This window comes from Pteronotus mesoamericanus, unplaced genomic scaffold (genome assembly GCF_021234165.1).
Source record: "Pteronotus mesoamericanus isolate MK-2021 breed Mesoamerican mustached bat unplaced genomic scaffold, CSHL_Meso_final contig_90, whole genome shotgun sequence".
NCBI classification, from domain to species: Eukaryota; Metazoa; Chordata; class Mammalia; order Chiroptera; family Mormoopidae; genus Pteronotus; species Pteronotus mesoamericanus.
The window spans coordinates 15,433,061-15,448,554 of NW_026555277.1; the positions used below are offsets into that span (position 1 = coordinate 15,433,061).

Genomic DNA, 15,494 nt, shown 5'->3' on the forward strand with positions numbered 1-15,494 from the left:
ATCGTCTCTGGAGAGAGCTAATGTCATCTGGAGCCTCTCTAATTTTATAACTTAAAAAAATTAACAAACTTTGAGAACAGTTTTAGGTTCATAGCAAAAGTGAGCAGAAGGTATAGAGAGTTCTCATGTATCGTCTGCCCCCACTCATGCACGGCCTCCTTCAACATCAACATCGTCCCCCAGAGGGGTACATTTATACCAAAGAACCTACATTGATGCATCGTTATCAACCAAAGTCCACAGTTTATATTAGCGTTTACTCTTGGAGTTATATATTTTATGGGTTTTGACAGGTGTATGACATGTATTCATCATTGTACCTCTATAATTTTCATCCACCATGTTTAATAGTCAATGAAATGACAAGGCATATAAAGGAGCCAGACCAAGAAAAGCCAACAGATTCATATATTGGAGTTACCAGCCATGGACTTTAAAATACCTATAATCAGTTATGATCAAAATGTGAATTTAGAATATATTTGCTGAACGATAATGAACATATGATATATCAAACCTGTGTGTTACAGCTAAAGCTATTTCTAGAGAACATTTATCGTTTTAAATGAATATGGTAGCAAAATGGATGAAAATCAATACTAAGTGTCTAGATCAAAAAATTAAGGAAAGAAAACAAATTGAATTCAAAGAAAGTAGAAGGAAGCAGAAATTAATGAAAAAAAAATCAAACATTCCAGAATAACAAAACCAAAAGCTGGTTCTTTGCCTAATAAAACTGACAAATTTTAATAAGACTTATCCAAAAAAGAAAGAGAATAAAAGATATAACCTACCAGTATTGGAAAATATAAAGGCACATCAATGTAGATCCTACAGAATTTAAAATGGTCTTAAGAGAATATTATAAATACCCTTGTGCTAATAAATGTGAATATTTAGATTAAATTCACAAATTCCTAGGGACAAAAATCAATTTAGTAAACTGCTCCCAGAGGAAACAGAACATCTGAATGGTCTTAATCATATTAAATAATTGAATCTATAATTAAAAACCTCCCTACAAAGAAATTTTTAGGTCTAGAAGGCTTCATTAGTGATTTCTTCTAAATATTTAAGGGGTGCTTAATTGTTAAGTGTCTAAACACACTTCCAGAGTGTTTATGTGTAGAACATCACACAGAAAAGCTAAAAAAATGTATTATTAAAGGAAATTTAAGGAGGCCTAAATAAGTCGAGAGACATAAATCAATGGAGAGATAGTCTATTTTACATGTGGGAAGACTCACTATACTAAGCGATATCAATTTCTCAAATTCAAACAATCTTTATATTCAATGCAAGGCTGCTTTGGAAGCTTTTTTTTCTGGAAATTGACAAGGTGATTCTAAATGCAAATAGATCTAGCCAAGAATAGACTAGGCTATCTAGAAGAAACACAAAGTTGTGGGACCTACATAGGCAAAAGAAACAGACACAACAGAGTATCTAGCATATGACGTAATTTATGCATTTCAAAAACAGACAAAATTACTCTATGGTGTTAGCAGTTATAATGATGAGTACAGTTGGGGGAAGGTAGTGACTGGTAGGTGGCCTCAGCAGGGCTTCTAAGATGTGGCTAAGGTTCTTCTCTACCTGGTGGTAGTTACAAAGATGTGCTCACTTGGTGAAAATTTATTGAGCTATACACACAGATTTTGCTTGCTTTTCAATATGTAGGTTAGATTTCACTAAAAAGTTTGCTTTAAAAACAGCTGCCTCAGAAATTCTCAAAATCAGGCTGTTCTGGGGACTATTTCAGTAATGAAGGCCAAGCACTGTATATCTGAGGAGCATCATGAACCAGCCAGCCCTTATCTGACCCTACCAGGAAGTCACACTGAAATCAGAGGAGATAGTGCCAGTCCATATCTAAGATCCACGACAGTGCTGGCAGCACCCTGCCAATTGTGGATCTGATGCTTTGCTTCCTCACCTTTCTCCCTCTTCCTTCATGCCAAGTTCAAACCTTGAACTCCAGTCTATGCTCAGTTTCCTTGGGATCGACCCCTCCTGCTTGTATGTCTGGATGGCCCTCTGAAGTGTGCTCTTCTTTATCTTAGCATCTCCATGTCCTGGTTTACAATTTGATCTACTCCAGACTTGAGAATGACACTGTGACCTTGCTTTCCGCATTTGTGATCACCTGCATAAAGCTGATCACGATGCCTTGCCTATGTCTCTCATCTGGCCCAGGTACTCATGGTTTTCTCTGACTTATAGTGACCCAAGAGCCAGCCATAATAAAGGATGCTTGGTCTTAGTTAAACATAAAAGGAATATTATCCCGCAGAACGCCAATCCTAGTGAGGTTCACCTGAGACGTAAGCCTGTGGTTTTCCTTGCGGACTAAATCAGATTGATGGTTTTAGTATAATCTTTCGTCCTCCCATCATGGATATTTCCCAATGCCAAAAGAAAATTGGTCTCAGGTATCTTTCTGAGGTTCCTACTTACATGAAGCCATGACATGTTCCTGTGGTAATTTTCCTCTGTGCCGGCAGTACTCATTCCTTCGGGCTCGATGCTGGGCTCACTTGCACTCCAAGGACTCCCTTCTTTAAAAGAAAAATATCAAGAGAGGTTGTATTGTTTAGTCTCCTTGGAGAGCACGTCGACACGGTATAGTTCTCCATGCTTTTGAATCCTAGGGCAGGCTACCACGGCCCAGTGGGTTTCAGGGCAGAGCATTGGTTTTAGCGGAGGGATGTGACTAGGAGCTGTCCCCTTCGCCAGCAGCGGAACTGGCAATTACAAAGACATTTATGATCTCTGTTATGGTGGCTCCCATTCTGAGACATGGGAGCAGAGAAGAAAACAGAGTCCAGTCCTTGAATTGCTGAGATGAGCAAGGTGTTGGTTGTGTGCCCAAATCCACTCCAGGCCGCCCAGATCTTGAGGTATAGTTAGGTGGGGACACTGAGCAACCTGCAATGGCCGCCCGAGAGCTACTGCCTCCACTCCTGCTGTTACTCGGGCTCGCGCTCCTGTTCTGAACGCCGCCTGGCTTTGCTCTCAGAGTTATTCAAAGATGGGCGGGTGCTTCGGAAAAAGGAAGGGGGTTTGGAAGCAAATGTGTCTAATCGTGACCAAAAAAGGTTTCCTTCTGTGGCAAAGTAGGAAGGGGATATCTCTCAGGAATTCACTGCTCAGTATACTAGATAACAAATCTTGGTCCTCAAATCTGAAAGCTTTTCTGGGTCTTTTCTATGGCGAAATTAGGCATCTAGCCTGGCTATTTTGACTCAACTGGTGAGGCTAAATTGACCAATTCAAATAATTAATTGAAAAAAATTCTCCCAAATTTAATGATACTGCTACAGCTTCGACAAAAGAAGTCACAGAGTTTCTCTTCTTGTGTCCTTAAAAAAATAAGCTGAATCTTAAGTAACGCATAAATTAGCTCTTTTCACAGGTGAAGGTGGGTAGGTATAGAAACATTTCCTACGTTAAACTCACTTTGATGAGATATACTCAGCTTCTATTTCACCAGACTTAATTGGTAATTTATCCACATTTCCCGACTCACTTCTGAAACAACTTCCTTAGAAAGGATAACTTCCTCTTTTGCTGCTCATACAAGGACTAAATGACCAAGAAAGCGTACTTCAACTTTTACTTAATAGTTAAATTCTAGGCAGCTGGTAAGTCATATCTGCATGTCTGCTTAATCTTCTTCCTTTCTATGAAGATGATAACCGGAGCCCATAGGACTAACACATTGTGGGATTCAGAGTCTCCCTGGATCCCACAATGACAACCTACAACCCCAGTGTTCTGACTATACAGAGCTCATCCTCAGGTGTTCAGCACACTTTACTGTCATCCCCTAATTTATCTTTAGAGCAGCCGTTCCGGGTAGGGAGCGAACAAATAGAATTATTCCCATTGTTTAGTTGGAGAAAACAAATTCCTGAGACACTGACTTGCTGAAGGTCACTAATGGTCAGGTCGAGACAATCACTCCTCTCTGATATTTTGGTTGCTTTTAATGTGAAATAGAGACTTTTGAACATAGAGGGCCTGTAGCTAGCTCTCCCCTATACCTATGTTTTGGTTTAAAGCTCCTGAGCAGAAAAACAGATGATGCACAAACATCCGGATTTCAAAAAAATTGCCCTGTCATTCATGTGTTTTCTCTGAAATATATACTCGATTTCCTCACTGCTCAAACTGCGGCCCTTGATCCAGCAGCACCAGCTTCACCAGGAAGCTTGTTAAAAGTCTAGACTCTCCGGCTTCCACCCCAGGCTGATTCAGAACCTGAATTTTATCAAGACTCCCAGGTAACCCATGTGCACACTGAGGTTTCAGCAGCTCTGCTTTGGAGGGTAGTGTGGTTTTCAGACTGAATGGATGGTCTAAACTATGGCTCCGCCCTCCACCTTTTGATGCGCAAAAAAATGAACTTCACCTTTTTCAGGTTTGGGCCCTGCCTTCCTACCCCCCACGTCCCTGCACACCCCACTCCTCTATGTTACCTAGGTCAGTGACAGTGTCCCTGCTCTGGGACAGCTGCAGCTCCTCAGCCTCAGACTCTGAGTCCTGCCGTGATAACTTGCTGCTCTTTAAGCTGCCGACCCGGCGAATGCTGGACAAGGAACCCCCCTTCTTCACCTGGAAACTGCAGGTTCCTTTAATCTGGAGCAGGCGGGAACCTCCTATCCTGATCTTCCTGCTGGGAACTGTATTGAAAGAATAAAATAGGGCTTTTCCCCCCTTAGTTTTCCCCGGCCAGCATTAGATCCGAGCTCTCCCCAGCATGTGCCTGAACAGCCCCCTCTCTGTTGGCTGGGATGGGCAGTGTGTCTGGACAAGGAGCTTCTCGCAAGCCCGCTGTCAGGGGCGGCTTTGCTGGGCAGGCAGGAGGCTGGGTCCCCCTGGAAGGGCTGGTGCAGCTTCTTTCCTGGACACATAGCTCATCGGTGCTGGGAACAGCCTGCTCCCTTCCTGGCCCAGGGTTCACAAGCATGAGTGTGCCCTTGCAGCAGCATTTTCTAGGACTGTTCGTGATTTCAACAAAACCACAAACCATTTGATTCTGTTTTATTTTTCAAATGGGACTTGCAGAGTTCCCGGAGTTACGTTAACCCCTTCATGTAAACCCTTAATTGTGGAATACCTCATTAAGAAATAAAAACAAGAGGCACTTCTCTCTCCAACCGACAGCAGTGGGTTCCGCTCAGCTCCTCAGCCAGGGCACTAAAGGATCTATTTTCACTGGGGTGCTTTGGGTGAACGTGAGTGGGAAATGGTTCCATTTTCAATGCACCTAGTGATTTCTCAGTCAAAAGGGTGGGGGAGATAGGAGTCCAAATGTTGCAATGCCCTGGGCCCACCTTACAGTTGTCTATATATACCAGGAAGAACATGCATTATTCATCTTTAGGGTTCTGGAAGAAACAGTCATTGGTAAGGAAAATAAAAGGGTAAAAAAATGTTTAAACTTCAAATCTACTTTTTAAACCAAAAGCATCCTTATTTCCCGTAGTCTTACACACACCTCTTTCTTCTATTTAACACTTGGCATCAACACACATTGATTTTTGTAGGAGTGGGGTGAAGAAGTTTTCAGAGCTTAAAGTCGTTATCAGGAAGGGGTTGTTTTTGTCAGGTGTCCTTCTTAAGATACGATCAAGATTTCAAACTAATTATTTGTGGCATAGCTATTAATATATATTTTTTCTGTGTTCTGAATCCAAGTCCTAGAACTTATTTGATGCCATTTGTCCATCTCTTGATACACCTCAGGCTTGTGCTAATTATTCAGAGAGGCTGAGTGTCTCTGGTTGTATCCATTCAGACCAGGCAGCAGAAATCAACTTATCACCCCTCCACCACATTTGGGTTACCTGTGTCTCCCCTCAGAACACTTTAACATTTAGTTCTTTTTTTAAAAATTTAATCTTTAATGTATTTTTTTCCCATTACCAGTTAGTCCCCTTATACTCCCTCCCCGCCAGCGGCTATTAATATTTTTTAGTGTCCCTACCAAGGAAGATTGCATTTGAGTGTCAGGTTTCTCACTCACAGGAGAGTTAATATGTGACTGTGCGGCAGAACTCACACAGCTTAGGCATTAATTAAATGTGTATTTTTAATGTCATATAAAGGAGCCCAGAATAATTTCTTTTGAATAATGTGAAATGTTTCATCTCTGATTTACCTTTGTGATTGAGAAAGATGAAAATTATCCCACTCAGCTGGCAAAGACCCCATGAAACCCACTGAACATACCTGGACAGAAGTTCATATCGGGATAAACATTCTTGCAGTATAGTTTGATAAATTCTATAAAGACTATAGACCATACTACTCTATTGTAATTATAGCAAAAACTCATCCACTACATTTTTCAATATTATTCTTAAGGTTGATCGAGACTTTATGACCTACCTGAAATACATTTGAAATAAAATGTAATGATCATTTTTAGTAACTGTTAATACAATTTCATTTGTAAAGAGGCATACTCCAGTATTCTTTGCCTGATTTCATGATACCTTTCAGCATACCAATGCAGCAAAATAACCCAAATTAATGTGACCTGAAAAACATTTAATTTGGAAAACCTGTTCTACCACCAAAGATAATTGGAAACAGCATTGAAAAATCAGTGTTCAGAATTATGGCATTGGTTATTTACAAAGGACACAGCAGTTAGAATTCATATTTGGTTTTGTACATGAAAAACATCAGTTGAGATTGGACAGCTTTGAATTGCAGCCTTTATCTCCATGACAACAAGAACTGGCATGAAAGTGAAGCAAATTCATCTAAATTAGATATCTCTTTTTCCCTGTTCTCTCACCCTGCATTATATCCATTAGCGAGTCCTGCTGGCTCCACACATCAAAATTCCAGAAGCTTTTGAAAGCCCATCACCTATTCGCTGGACTAATGTAACTACCTAACTGCTGCCCCTTACCCCGACTCCCACAGTGCAACTCACCTTAAACACAGAAATTGTAAATGCACATATTATATCATTTTTCTGGTCAAAACCTGCCAACAACTCTCAGACACACTCAAAATAGAACTAAATGTCTAAGCATATCAACAGAACCTATTTACTTGCCCTCTGCTTACCTTTCTGAGCCCATCTCCCCTACCACTCTTCCCATCTCTTTCTTTCCCAATCATGTTGGCCTTCTGCCCTTCTTCAAAAACTCCAAGTTCATTCCTCCACAAGAGCCTTGTTTTCAAGTTTGTCTGTTTGGAAAACTCCTCCTTTGGCCCTTTGCATGACTTGCTCTTTCACTTCCTACAAGTCTCTGCTTACCGTCACTTACAGATCCTTCTCTGAACTATAGTCTCAACTGCAGTGACCAACTCCAAGTCACTACCAATTCCCTGACCTTAATTTTTTTCCTTCATACTTCTTATTTCTACTTAAAAGTCTAGTATGGAACATTATTCACTATTATGTTATTAACTATTAGCTAATAAAAACTGAAAGATATGTGGGAAAATTTTCCTCTTCTTGGTTGTTTTCTGAGAACCTGTGGAAGTGACTCACATACAGTAGGTGCTCAGTAGATGACTGTTGAATGATCAGAAATGTCTTGTCTTTGGAATACCAGTCTTAGTTTATACTTGGAATATGGGTGAAATAATTTGACAGACCTTGCTTGGAGATTTTAGGCAGATATTTTTAGTGTAAAAATTATTTCATGTCAGTTTTCCTCAGTAGAATCTATATTATCCTCAGGTTATTTATTTCAAGAACTGACATTTTTTTCCTTTTATAAAAACAGATGGTATGAAATTTTAAGTCAAATTTTTATAAATTGAGTTAGCAGGGTTCCCACGGTCCCGAGTTTTGCACAGAATTTAGCAGCTGGTACCTGCTTATCAAAAGAATGAAAGAATATTTATGAATCTTTGGGAAGATTTTTGCTAACTGGTTAAGAATATTTTATGGATACATTTTCATTTTATTTATAGTTTGTTTTCCACTTTGCTCTTCACTTATTAAACAATCTCTATATATTAACATAGTTATTTTATGAGGAGAAAAAGCACTAAGCAGTTGTGTCTGAATATTGAGTAGTTTACACGAATAACAATCATGAAATTAAAGTATTCTTAAAATTAATGATGTTTTATGTCTTAAAATGGTATACAATTTACTCTGCTGAAGTTTAACCATGTCAGTATTAGAAATTTTTATTTCAGCTAATTTAAATAATAATTAGCATAATAACTTTGATGAGCAAAAAAGAAAATCCCTTTGGGCTATGTTTAAAAGATGGAAGTTTTGCATCATACGTGGTTATCCTTGTCTAATCTGGAAATATTTGAAAATATATTGACTTGGTACTTCTTCACATGCAGAAATTGCTAAGACTTGGCCAAAAAAAATACTTGGTTCACCAAAAGTTCATTATGATATAACAGTTATTTGCATTTTTAATGTGTTGTGACAAGAATCTTGAAATATTAAAAAAATAATTCCAGTGTATAAAGATTCCTTGCAATATTTTAAAGATTTTGTTTTCTCTATCTAGAGTTATTCCTTTTGAGAATTCTTCAGCCCTTAGATCATCAAACATTCATGGAGTCACTGTCTACAGGACACTAGAAAATACTAAATGCATGGAATGACCTTTGACTCTTTTTATAAATGTGATATTATTTTAATTAAAATTAATTAGAAAAACATTGATGTGCAATGGAATTTAAGAAATAGCAAAATCAGAGAAGTAAACAGTTTAAAGGAGTCTTTAGAGAGAAAAAACTTTGCAATCATATTTAGAATTTTCTGCATGGGTTCAAATCTATATGCTCAATGACAATAAGTGTTTACTCAGTCCCTATTATGTAACAGGTGCTGAGTTTATACTTTAGTTGCCTTTTCTCATTTAAAGCTTTCAACAGCACAATGTGATAGGTGTTATTAACTAAATTTTACGGAGAAGAAAATTGTGACTTAGAAGGTAAAGTAACTGGGAGACGGTCATACAACTAGTTACTACATTTTAGCGTTTTAAGATGCACATTTTAAAGTACGTGAAATTGAGATTTGTCTTATAGATGACGATTTATTAAGGTGCCAGGTGGCAGTTTTGACACATGTTGTTATTGCTTGTGTCCATGTGAACATCTAAAGCATCAGCAACAAACTTTATAGAATGGGTACCAGTGTCTTTTAACACCAACGAGCCAGATGGTAGCCAGGTGGAGGGGTGGGTGAGGCGGTAACTCAGACGCATTTGGCAATATTCCTGAAGCAAGAATTGAAGGTAGGCTAGTTTCATACAACTGAATACTTCCTGAAGTTACTAGCACCAATAGCTTTATTCCTTTTATAGATTAATTTAAAAGTGATGTATTGCTAACATTCTAATGACACAGAAGACAGCGTCATTTAAAAAAAACAACAACAGGCATTGACAATTTTGAGTTGAAAAGTGACTAAGAAGTTTGAACCCTGAATTGAAGACAGTTTAAAAACGCTTTAACCAGTTTATTTATAGTTTTCTTTGTTTTTGGCTGCACAAGAATAATACATACTGAAAATAAAATTTCATGTCTAATTAAGTCTGAAAGTTTTCTTTCAAAAGGAATGAATCACAAACTAAGAGATAAGAAAACGTTGCATACAAGCTGAATTGGGAGTATTTTTTCTTTCTTATTGGTATATAAAATAATGTTTCGTCTTACAAATGATGGCATCTTAGAGCCAATGGGGGACGGAGAGCTGCTGAGCTGGAACTAGAACCCGAGCCTCTCTGACTAAAGAGTCCAACTTCCAACTAGGATGGTTTTCTACCCCAAGAAATGAACACAGTACTGTATGGAGCCAGTAATCTCAGACTTCTTTGGGTGCGCAATGCCATAGCTTAGACTCCAGGTCAAATATTCTACAAGAAACTCTGAAACGTGAAATAATCTTTGATTTTTCATACCTTTCTTCTCCTCAACACCTGCATCAGATTTGAGGGTGTGGCTACTACTGTGGAGGGAATCTTTTGAGTCTTCATTTTCATCCAGGACCCCAGCAAAGCTGATCTTCCTCTCGTATCTGTGTCGGTCCAACTCAGGGTCCAAACGAAGTCTGCAGCTCTCCAAGTCCTGCAATGTCAGTGAGGAGCACGTGAGTGCTGGCATCTCCCCAGCCCGGTGGTGGTCTTGTGGCAAAACTTCTGTTTTGAGTTGCATAGAATTGTATTTGAATAGCCCTATTCCCCTTTATCTAATGCAAACTAGGTTGTGGCCATAAAAATATTTTTAAATTAAAAAGCTTTACCTAACCCATAGTTTTTCACTTTTCCAAAAGCACAGACCTCATTCCAAATCTAGAACTAGCCTCACCTCCTGGTACTTTGTGAACAGTTTTAACTAAAATTGGTATTTATCTGTTTATTAATCACACATTGAGTGCATTGAGAATGAATGTATTAGTACTGGGGAATAAATAAGAAATGCTTCTTGCCCTAAAGGAGGTCAGAATCCCAAGACAGAAGCCAAGGAGGCAAACAAGGAATAAATTCCAAGGTTGAGAGACAGAGTAAGTGCTTAGAAATCACGTTTGGAGGCTGTGGTTGGTAGGACAATGACCCTCCAGAGATGTCCATGTCTTAGTCCCTGGAACCTGGTGAATATTGACATTGCAACAGGGACTTTGACCATGTGATTGAAGTTAGGAACCTTGAGATGGGAGGTTATCCTAGTTGGGTTAGGCTTAACCTAATCACACAAATCTTTAAAAATGGACACCTTTTCCAGGCTGTGGTCCGAGGAAGAAGGGTGAGAGATGTTAAACTAATGGCTTTGAAGATGAGGAAGAGGCCACGAGCTAGGGAATGTACGTGGCCTCTAGAGGATGGGAAAAGGTCGAGGAAACAGAGCTTTCCCAAGAGCCCCAGAAGGGAGTGCAGCCTTGCCAACACCTTGATTTTAACCTGGTAAGACCTATATCAAACTTCTGATCTCCAGAACTTTAAGACGACAGGTTTGGACGGTTTCAAACAACTAAAACTGTGGTAGTTTGTTACAGGAGAAACAGAAAACGAATACAGAGGTAATGCTGGAGTTCAGTTTGAAGGTTAAGTAAAGTTAGCTCAGAAAATAAATGAGGAAAGGAAGTTCAGGTTTAGGAAACTTCGGGTGAGAGGGCCAGAAGCTCAAGACACAATCACACAGTGTCAGAATTTCTCAATCCCTTCTTGCTAGACCTTAGTGTAAGGGGTTCCATTACTGTTTATCAACAGAATGTTTCCTATGCCTTAAAGTAAGCCTTGAGGTATGTAAATATTTAGTAGGGGTTTGGCCTGTGAGGCTCCAGGTTGAAAATTTGTTCTATTCTGTGAATGATGACTAGTTCATGCTGAAGATTGTATTTAATTATTAATCTATAAAATACTTTTGGAGAATCTGATAAAAATATATAAAATGCCAACTTTATTTTTATAAAGCATTTCTTCTAATTAGGACAGAACATACCTCTGGTTCAAATATTTTTTAAATGTTTGAAAAAAATATCTTTTAAAACTCAGTTTGCACGAATAATATTTTTAATTATTATTAATAAATCAATTTTATACTGTACATGTTTTTTATTCTTCCCCCTTGGATTAAGAACAGAAATTATCCTTTGGTACTCAGAAAATTCTATCACGTCTAGAAAAACAAGGGAACTGCATGAAATCTATGTAACATTGTCAAAAAATACTCAAAAGTAGTTATCTCTTCCAATTTCTTCTTTTACTTACTTGTCAAAATCCCACCTATCTTTCAAAGCTACATTTAAGTGTGACTTCCTCTAGAAAGGTTCTTCAGATTCTGCCAGCCCCTTCTTTGGCCAACCATGGCCCTCTTCTTTCTCAGGGCCACTCGTATTTTGCTTCGGGAAGCAGCTTTGCACTCTTGGTTCTCCTGCTACAGTGTGTTCATGCCTCTATCACCTCCACCCCCACTCCCATGACCATCACACCACCCTGTTTGTCCTCTTATGCTCAACAAATATTCATTAGTTCAGCGTTGACAAGTGTGAACTGCCTTTTGCTTCTGGTTCTTTAACTTTAGGAACTTTTATTCATCAGTATATATTTATTCAACTTAATTTATTAAATCTCATTGGTACAGTTGGCATAGCTTCTAGCAATGTCTGGCACAAAAGCATCCAATATGTTGCTTTTCCTAATGAATGAATAAAGATGTACAGAGACTCGCTCTCTGTCATTTTCTTTATTATGAACTCATCTGTGCATAGTATGGGAATGACTTATTTAATGCTGTGTGGCTTGGTCATTGGTTTTTGGTTTCAATAATTCAACTGGGAAACATTTTAATAGACCAGCATTTTTACAAACAAAATTCTTTTAAAAAATATTTGTTTCCTGTTCTCAAGTTTGGAAGTTAATATTTAGATAAATATTTGATTATTATACTCTTTTAGATTATAAATCTTGTAAAAATGCTGCTTTTCCTTTTTTAAGACATTGTTTATTTGTACGGGTAACAAAAAGTGACTAACATGCTATCAGAAATTATTTTTATGAAAAGAAAAAGCACATTAATTAAGTTGCATCTAAGAATTTATATGGAAAAAATTGTTAAGTTGGCAAAAATGTACTTTTAGCACAGTTTAATACCTTTTGATATCACTTTTTCCTTTTCTGTTAACTCTATTACCCACCAATGCAGCCAGGGCCTCCTGGGATTTCTCACCCTACCCCAGGAAGAACTGTGGTTAAACAAATTAACTTTTTTTTTAATTATTGTGCTTAAGGTCTTTTTGCCCCTCTCCCACATTTTGGATATAACTGGGACTTTTTCAAACAAATATATCACAGGGAAATCTGTTCCATTTTAGAAATGGCCTTAGGGTATATCTATCAGAAAGACCTTTTTTTCTTAGTGGAACATTTTAATTCCTGATTTTCTCACATCCTCAAGCCTCAGATTAGAGAATATTTATAGCTTTTAATGTAATTAATTTATAGTGTTATTCTTTTATTTTGTTTATTAGGGTAGCTATTGTTTTTACTACAATTAAAAATGTTACTAATCTAGTAAAACAGTCTGAAGATCTATAAATACTGTTGCAGCAAATGTATTGTTAAAAATTCAGAATATTTTATTTTGATAGTATTTATGCTTAGCCTGATAAATTCACTATTTAATAAAATTTTTTAAAAAGCAATTTCAAGCACTTGCAGGGTCTGTGTTAGTAAAATAGTTTTATGATACTCATTGCTTTTTCCACAGTAGATTAGGATGTGACATGAGATTTTGTCCTTTGTTTTTCTACCATCAGCAATATTTAAATAGATTACACATGCAAAAAAACTTATTTCTCAATTATGTTATAAAGGTCACATTCCCACCCCACCCCCCAAAAACACATAAAACTACACTTGACAGTAAAAATCCTGATGAAATGAATAAAAGATTTCTGAGACCTTGTTCAAGACAATATAGCAGTGAAAACTTTCCTCTCATTGATGGAATGACTGCCAGTTGGTTTTAAAGTAATTTTTAAAAGATGTGATTGATTAAAAATAAATTTGTCCAATAAAATCTGAAAGCTTAAAAGCAGATATACTATTGTGCTTTTATGAAGGCTTCAGCATAATTAGAATATTGATAAGATAACACTGACAGATTCCTACAGACCAGATATTTTATCATACTGGGTTTCAAACTAAACACATGTGCTAAATTGTTGTTTTGATTTGATTTTACAGAGTAGCTTCAATACATTAGTGAAGTTAACAATTCAGAAAATTAGAGGCTCAGGTTAATATAAAATTAAATAAGAACAGTAGGAGAAACTGCTTTTTTCAATATCCAAATGAGGTTGTTTTACATTCCAAATATAGGTGTGTTTCTCTTAAAAACATTTATTTCATCCATACTCATTTCCAAGTTGGAAATACCCATTTTACTCACTAGAGTGCGAGGAAACAGGCTTTGCAGAGCCTGGAAGACCAGAGGGAGAGGCACAGCTCTGGGAAACCAGAGAAGGGATTCTTTCAGCCCCGCCAGGATTGGGGTGTGGCCTTGCTCCTGACGAGTTTAGGGAGAAATCAGGAGAGCTGGTGGACTCTCCTTTGATGAAAGCACACAGCCTGTTACAGTAACACTTTTTCTGATAGAATAGTGTAAGCCTTGTGTAAAGGGGAAAAGAAGAAAAAGAACTTGTCTAGTTCCTCAGCTCTGGCTTGATGATACCTATAATGAAAGAACCACTGGAAACTGGTGCATGTTAGGGAATGAAGGGGAAAAACTAGGCTTTGAGGTACATCCCTGTCCCCATGCTCTGTGAAGACTGGCTTTTATGTAGTGTTCTTGTCTTCTTTTAAACAAATCAGGCCCTGACGGTGTAAGAGCGTGTGTATGCATCTGTGATTGTCTGTGTTTTTAATGTGTGTATTTGTGCATGTGTGTCTTTTTCTGCCCATCCATAAGACATGTTGTGGGGATAAAAAGTATCTTTGGGGATGTTTACATGCTACATGCTTAAAGAAGTCTTTTTGCCCATAATTTAAGTGAGAAAACTCATTGGAAGCATATTTCTATATGGATTTATGAACTGCTAGTATAAAAAAAAACTGTCAGAGATTTATAAAAAACATGCTGGCCATAAAACTTCTCATAGTTTGCAGTGTAAAGGACATTCTTGGATGTTTCTGCATTACTGATAGTGATCAATCAAACATTTTATCAAGTGATGTTATCTTTCATGATTTCAAGTTCAACTTGAGAGTTATTTAATAGAGGAAAGAGATTTTATTTTTACATATGAAAATCCCTTGGTTGAACGTTAAGCTATATGATACATTTGGCCATTGGGCATCTAAAGAAATTATGAAAACTCAAAACCTAGCCCTGTGTCTCAGCCTCTGCAGGCAGCAGCCTGATTATTAACGCGCATGCTTTCCTTACCACCAGAGGCTCAGTGCGTGGTCTGGGCAGGCAAGAAAAGGTCTCCCGCAGGAAGGTGGTAATCTCCAGGAGAAGCTGGCATGCTGCCATCTTCAAAGCAAAGGGGCAGCCACACTTAGAGGGGTTCACAGTACCTATGGAATGAAACAGTTCTTTCATAAGTAAACAGATTAAAATAAAGAGAGGCACAGTTTAATGGACATAGCTACATGTGTGAGGATGTTACCTAAACATGTCCAAAATGAAAGTGCATATGAGAATGTTGTCTATACATATTCAATTGACTTGTTCCCTTTACCATAATCTGTGCATTAACAGACCTCTCTCTTCTTTGATTTTGTAATTCTGCCGTATAACAAGTGCCTGAGTATTAAAATGGCAATCAAAAACTGTATTATTCTCGTTAACAGCCTCGTAGAGTTTTATAATGCAGATCCGCTAAACTAGGAAGGCTTTTATGAAAACAGAAATGGGAAAGCAGTTTTGTAGGACTTTTCACATTACTATTTAATCAGATTTAGACTGTACACATGGCAGTGAACTGAATTTGAAACTACAAAAATCCTGCTGGTTCATTTTATGAGAGACATCTCCTTTGA

The 15,494-nt window shown here is 37.8% G+C and overlaps 1 protein-coding gene across 1 annotated transcript in view; it reads right to left on the reverse strand.

Annotated features, from left to right (window-relative positions):
• Positions 1-15,494, reverse strand: part of UNC80 (unc-80 homolog, NALCN channel complex subunit) — a 180,644-nt gene that overhangs the window by 82,525 nt on the left and 82,625 nt on the right. Inside the window, exons 25-28 of the mRNA XM_054585709.1 lie at positions 14,896-15,029; positions 9,912-10,077; positions 4,482-4,685; positions 2,458-2,558 (exon numbers count right to left, since the gene is read on the reverse strand). Coding sequence (XP_054441684.1) covers positions 2,458-2,558; positions 4,482-4,685; positions 9,912-10,077; positions 14,896-15,029 — 605 coding nt within the window. The remainder of the gene's footprint in view (positions 1-2,457; positions 2,559-4,481; positions 4,686-9,911; positions 10,078-14,895; positions 15,030-15,494) is intronic.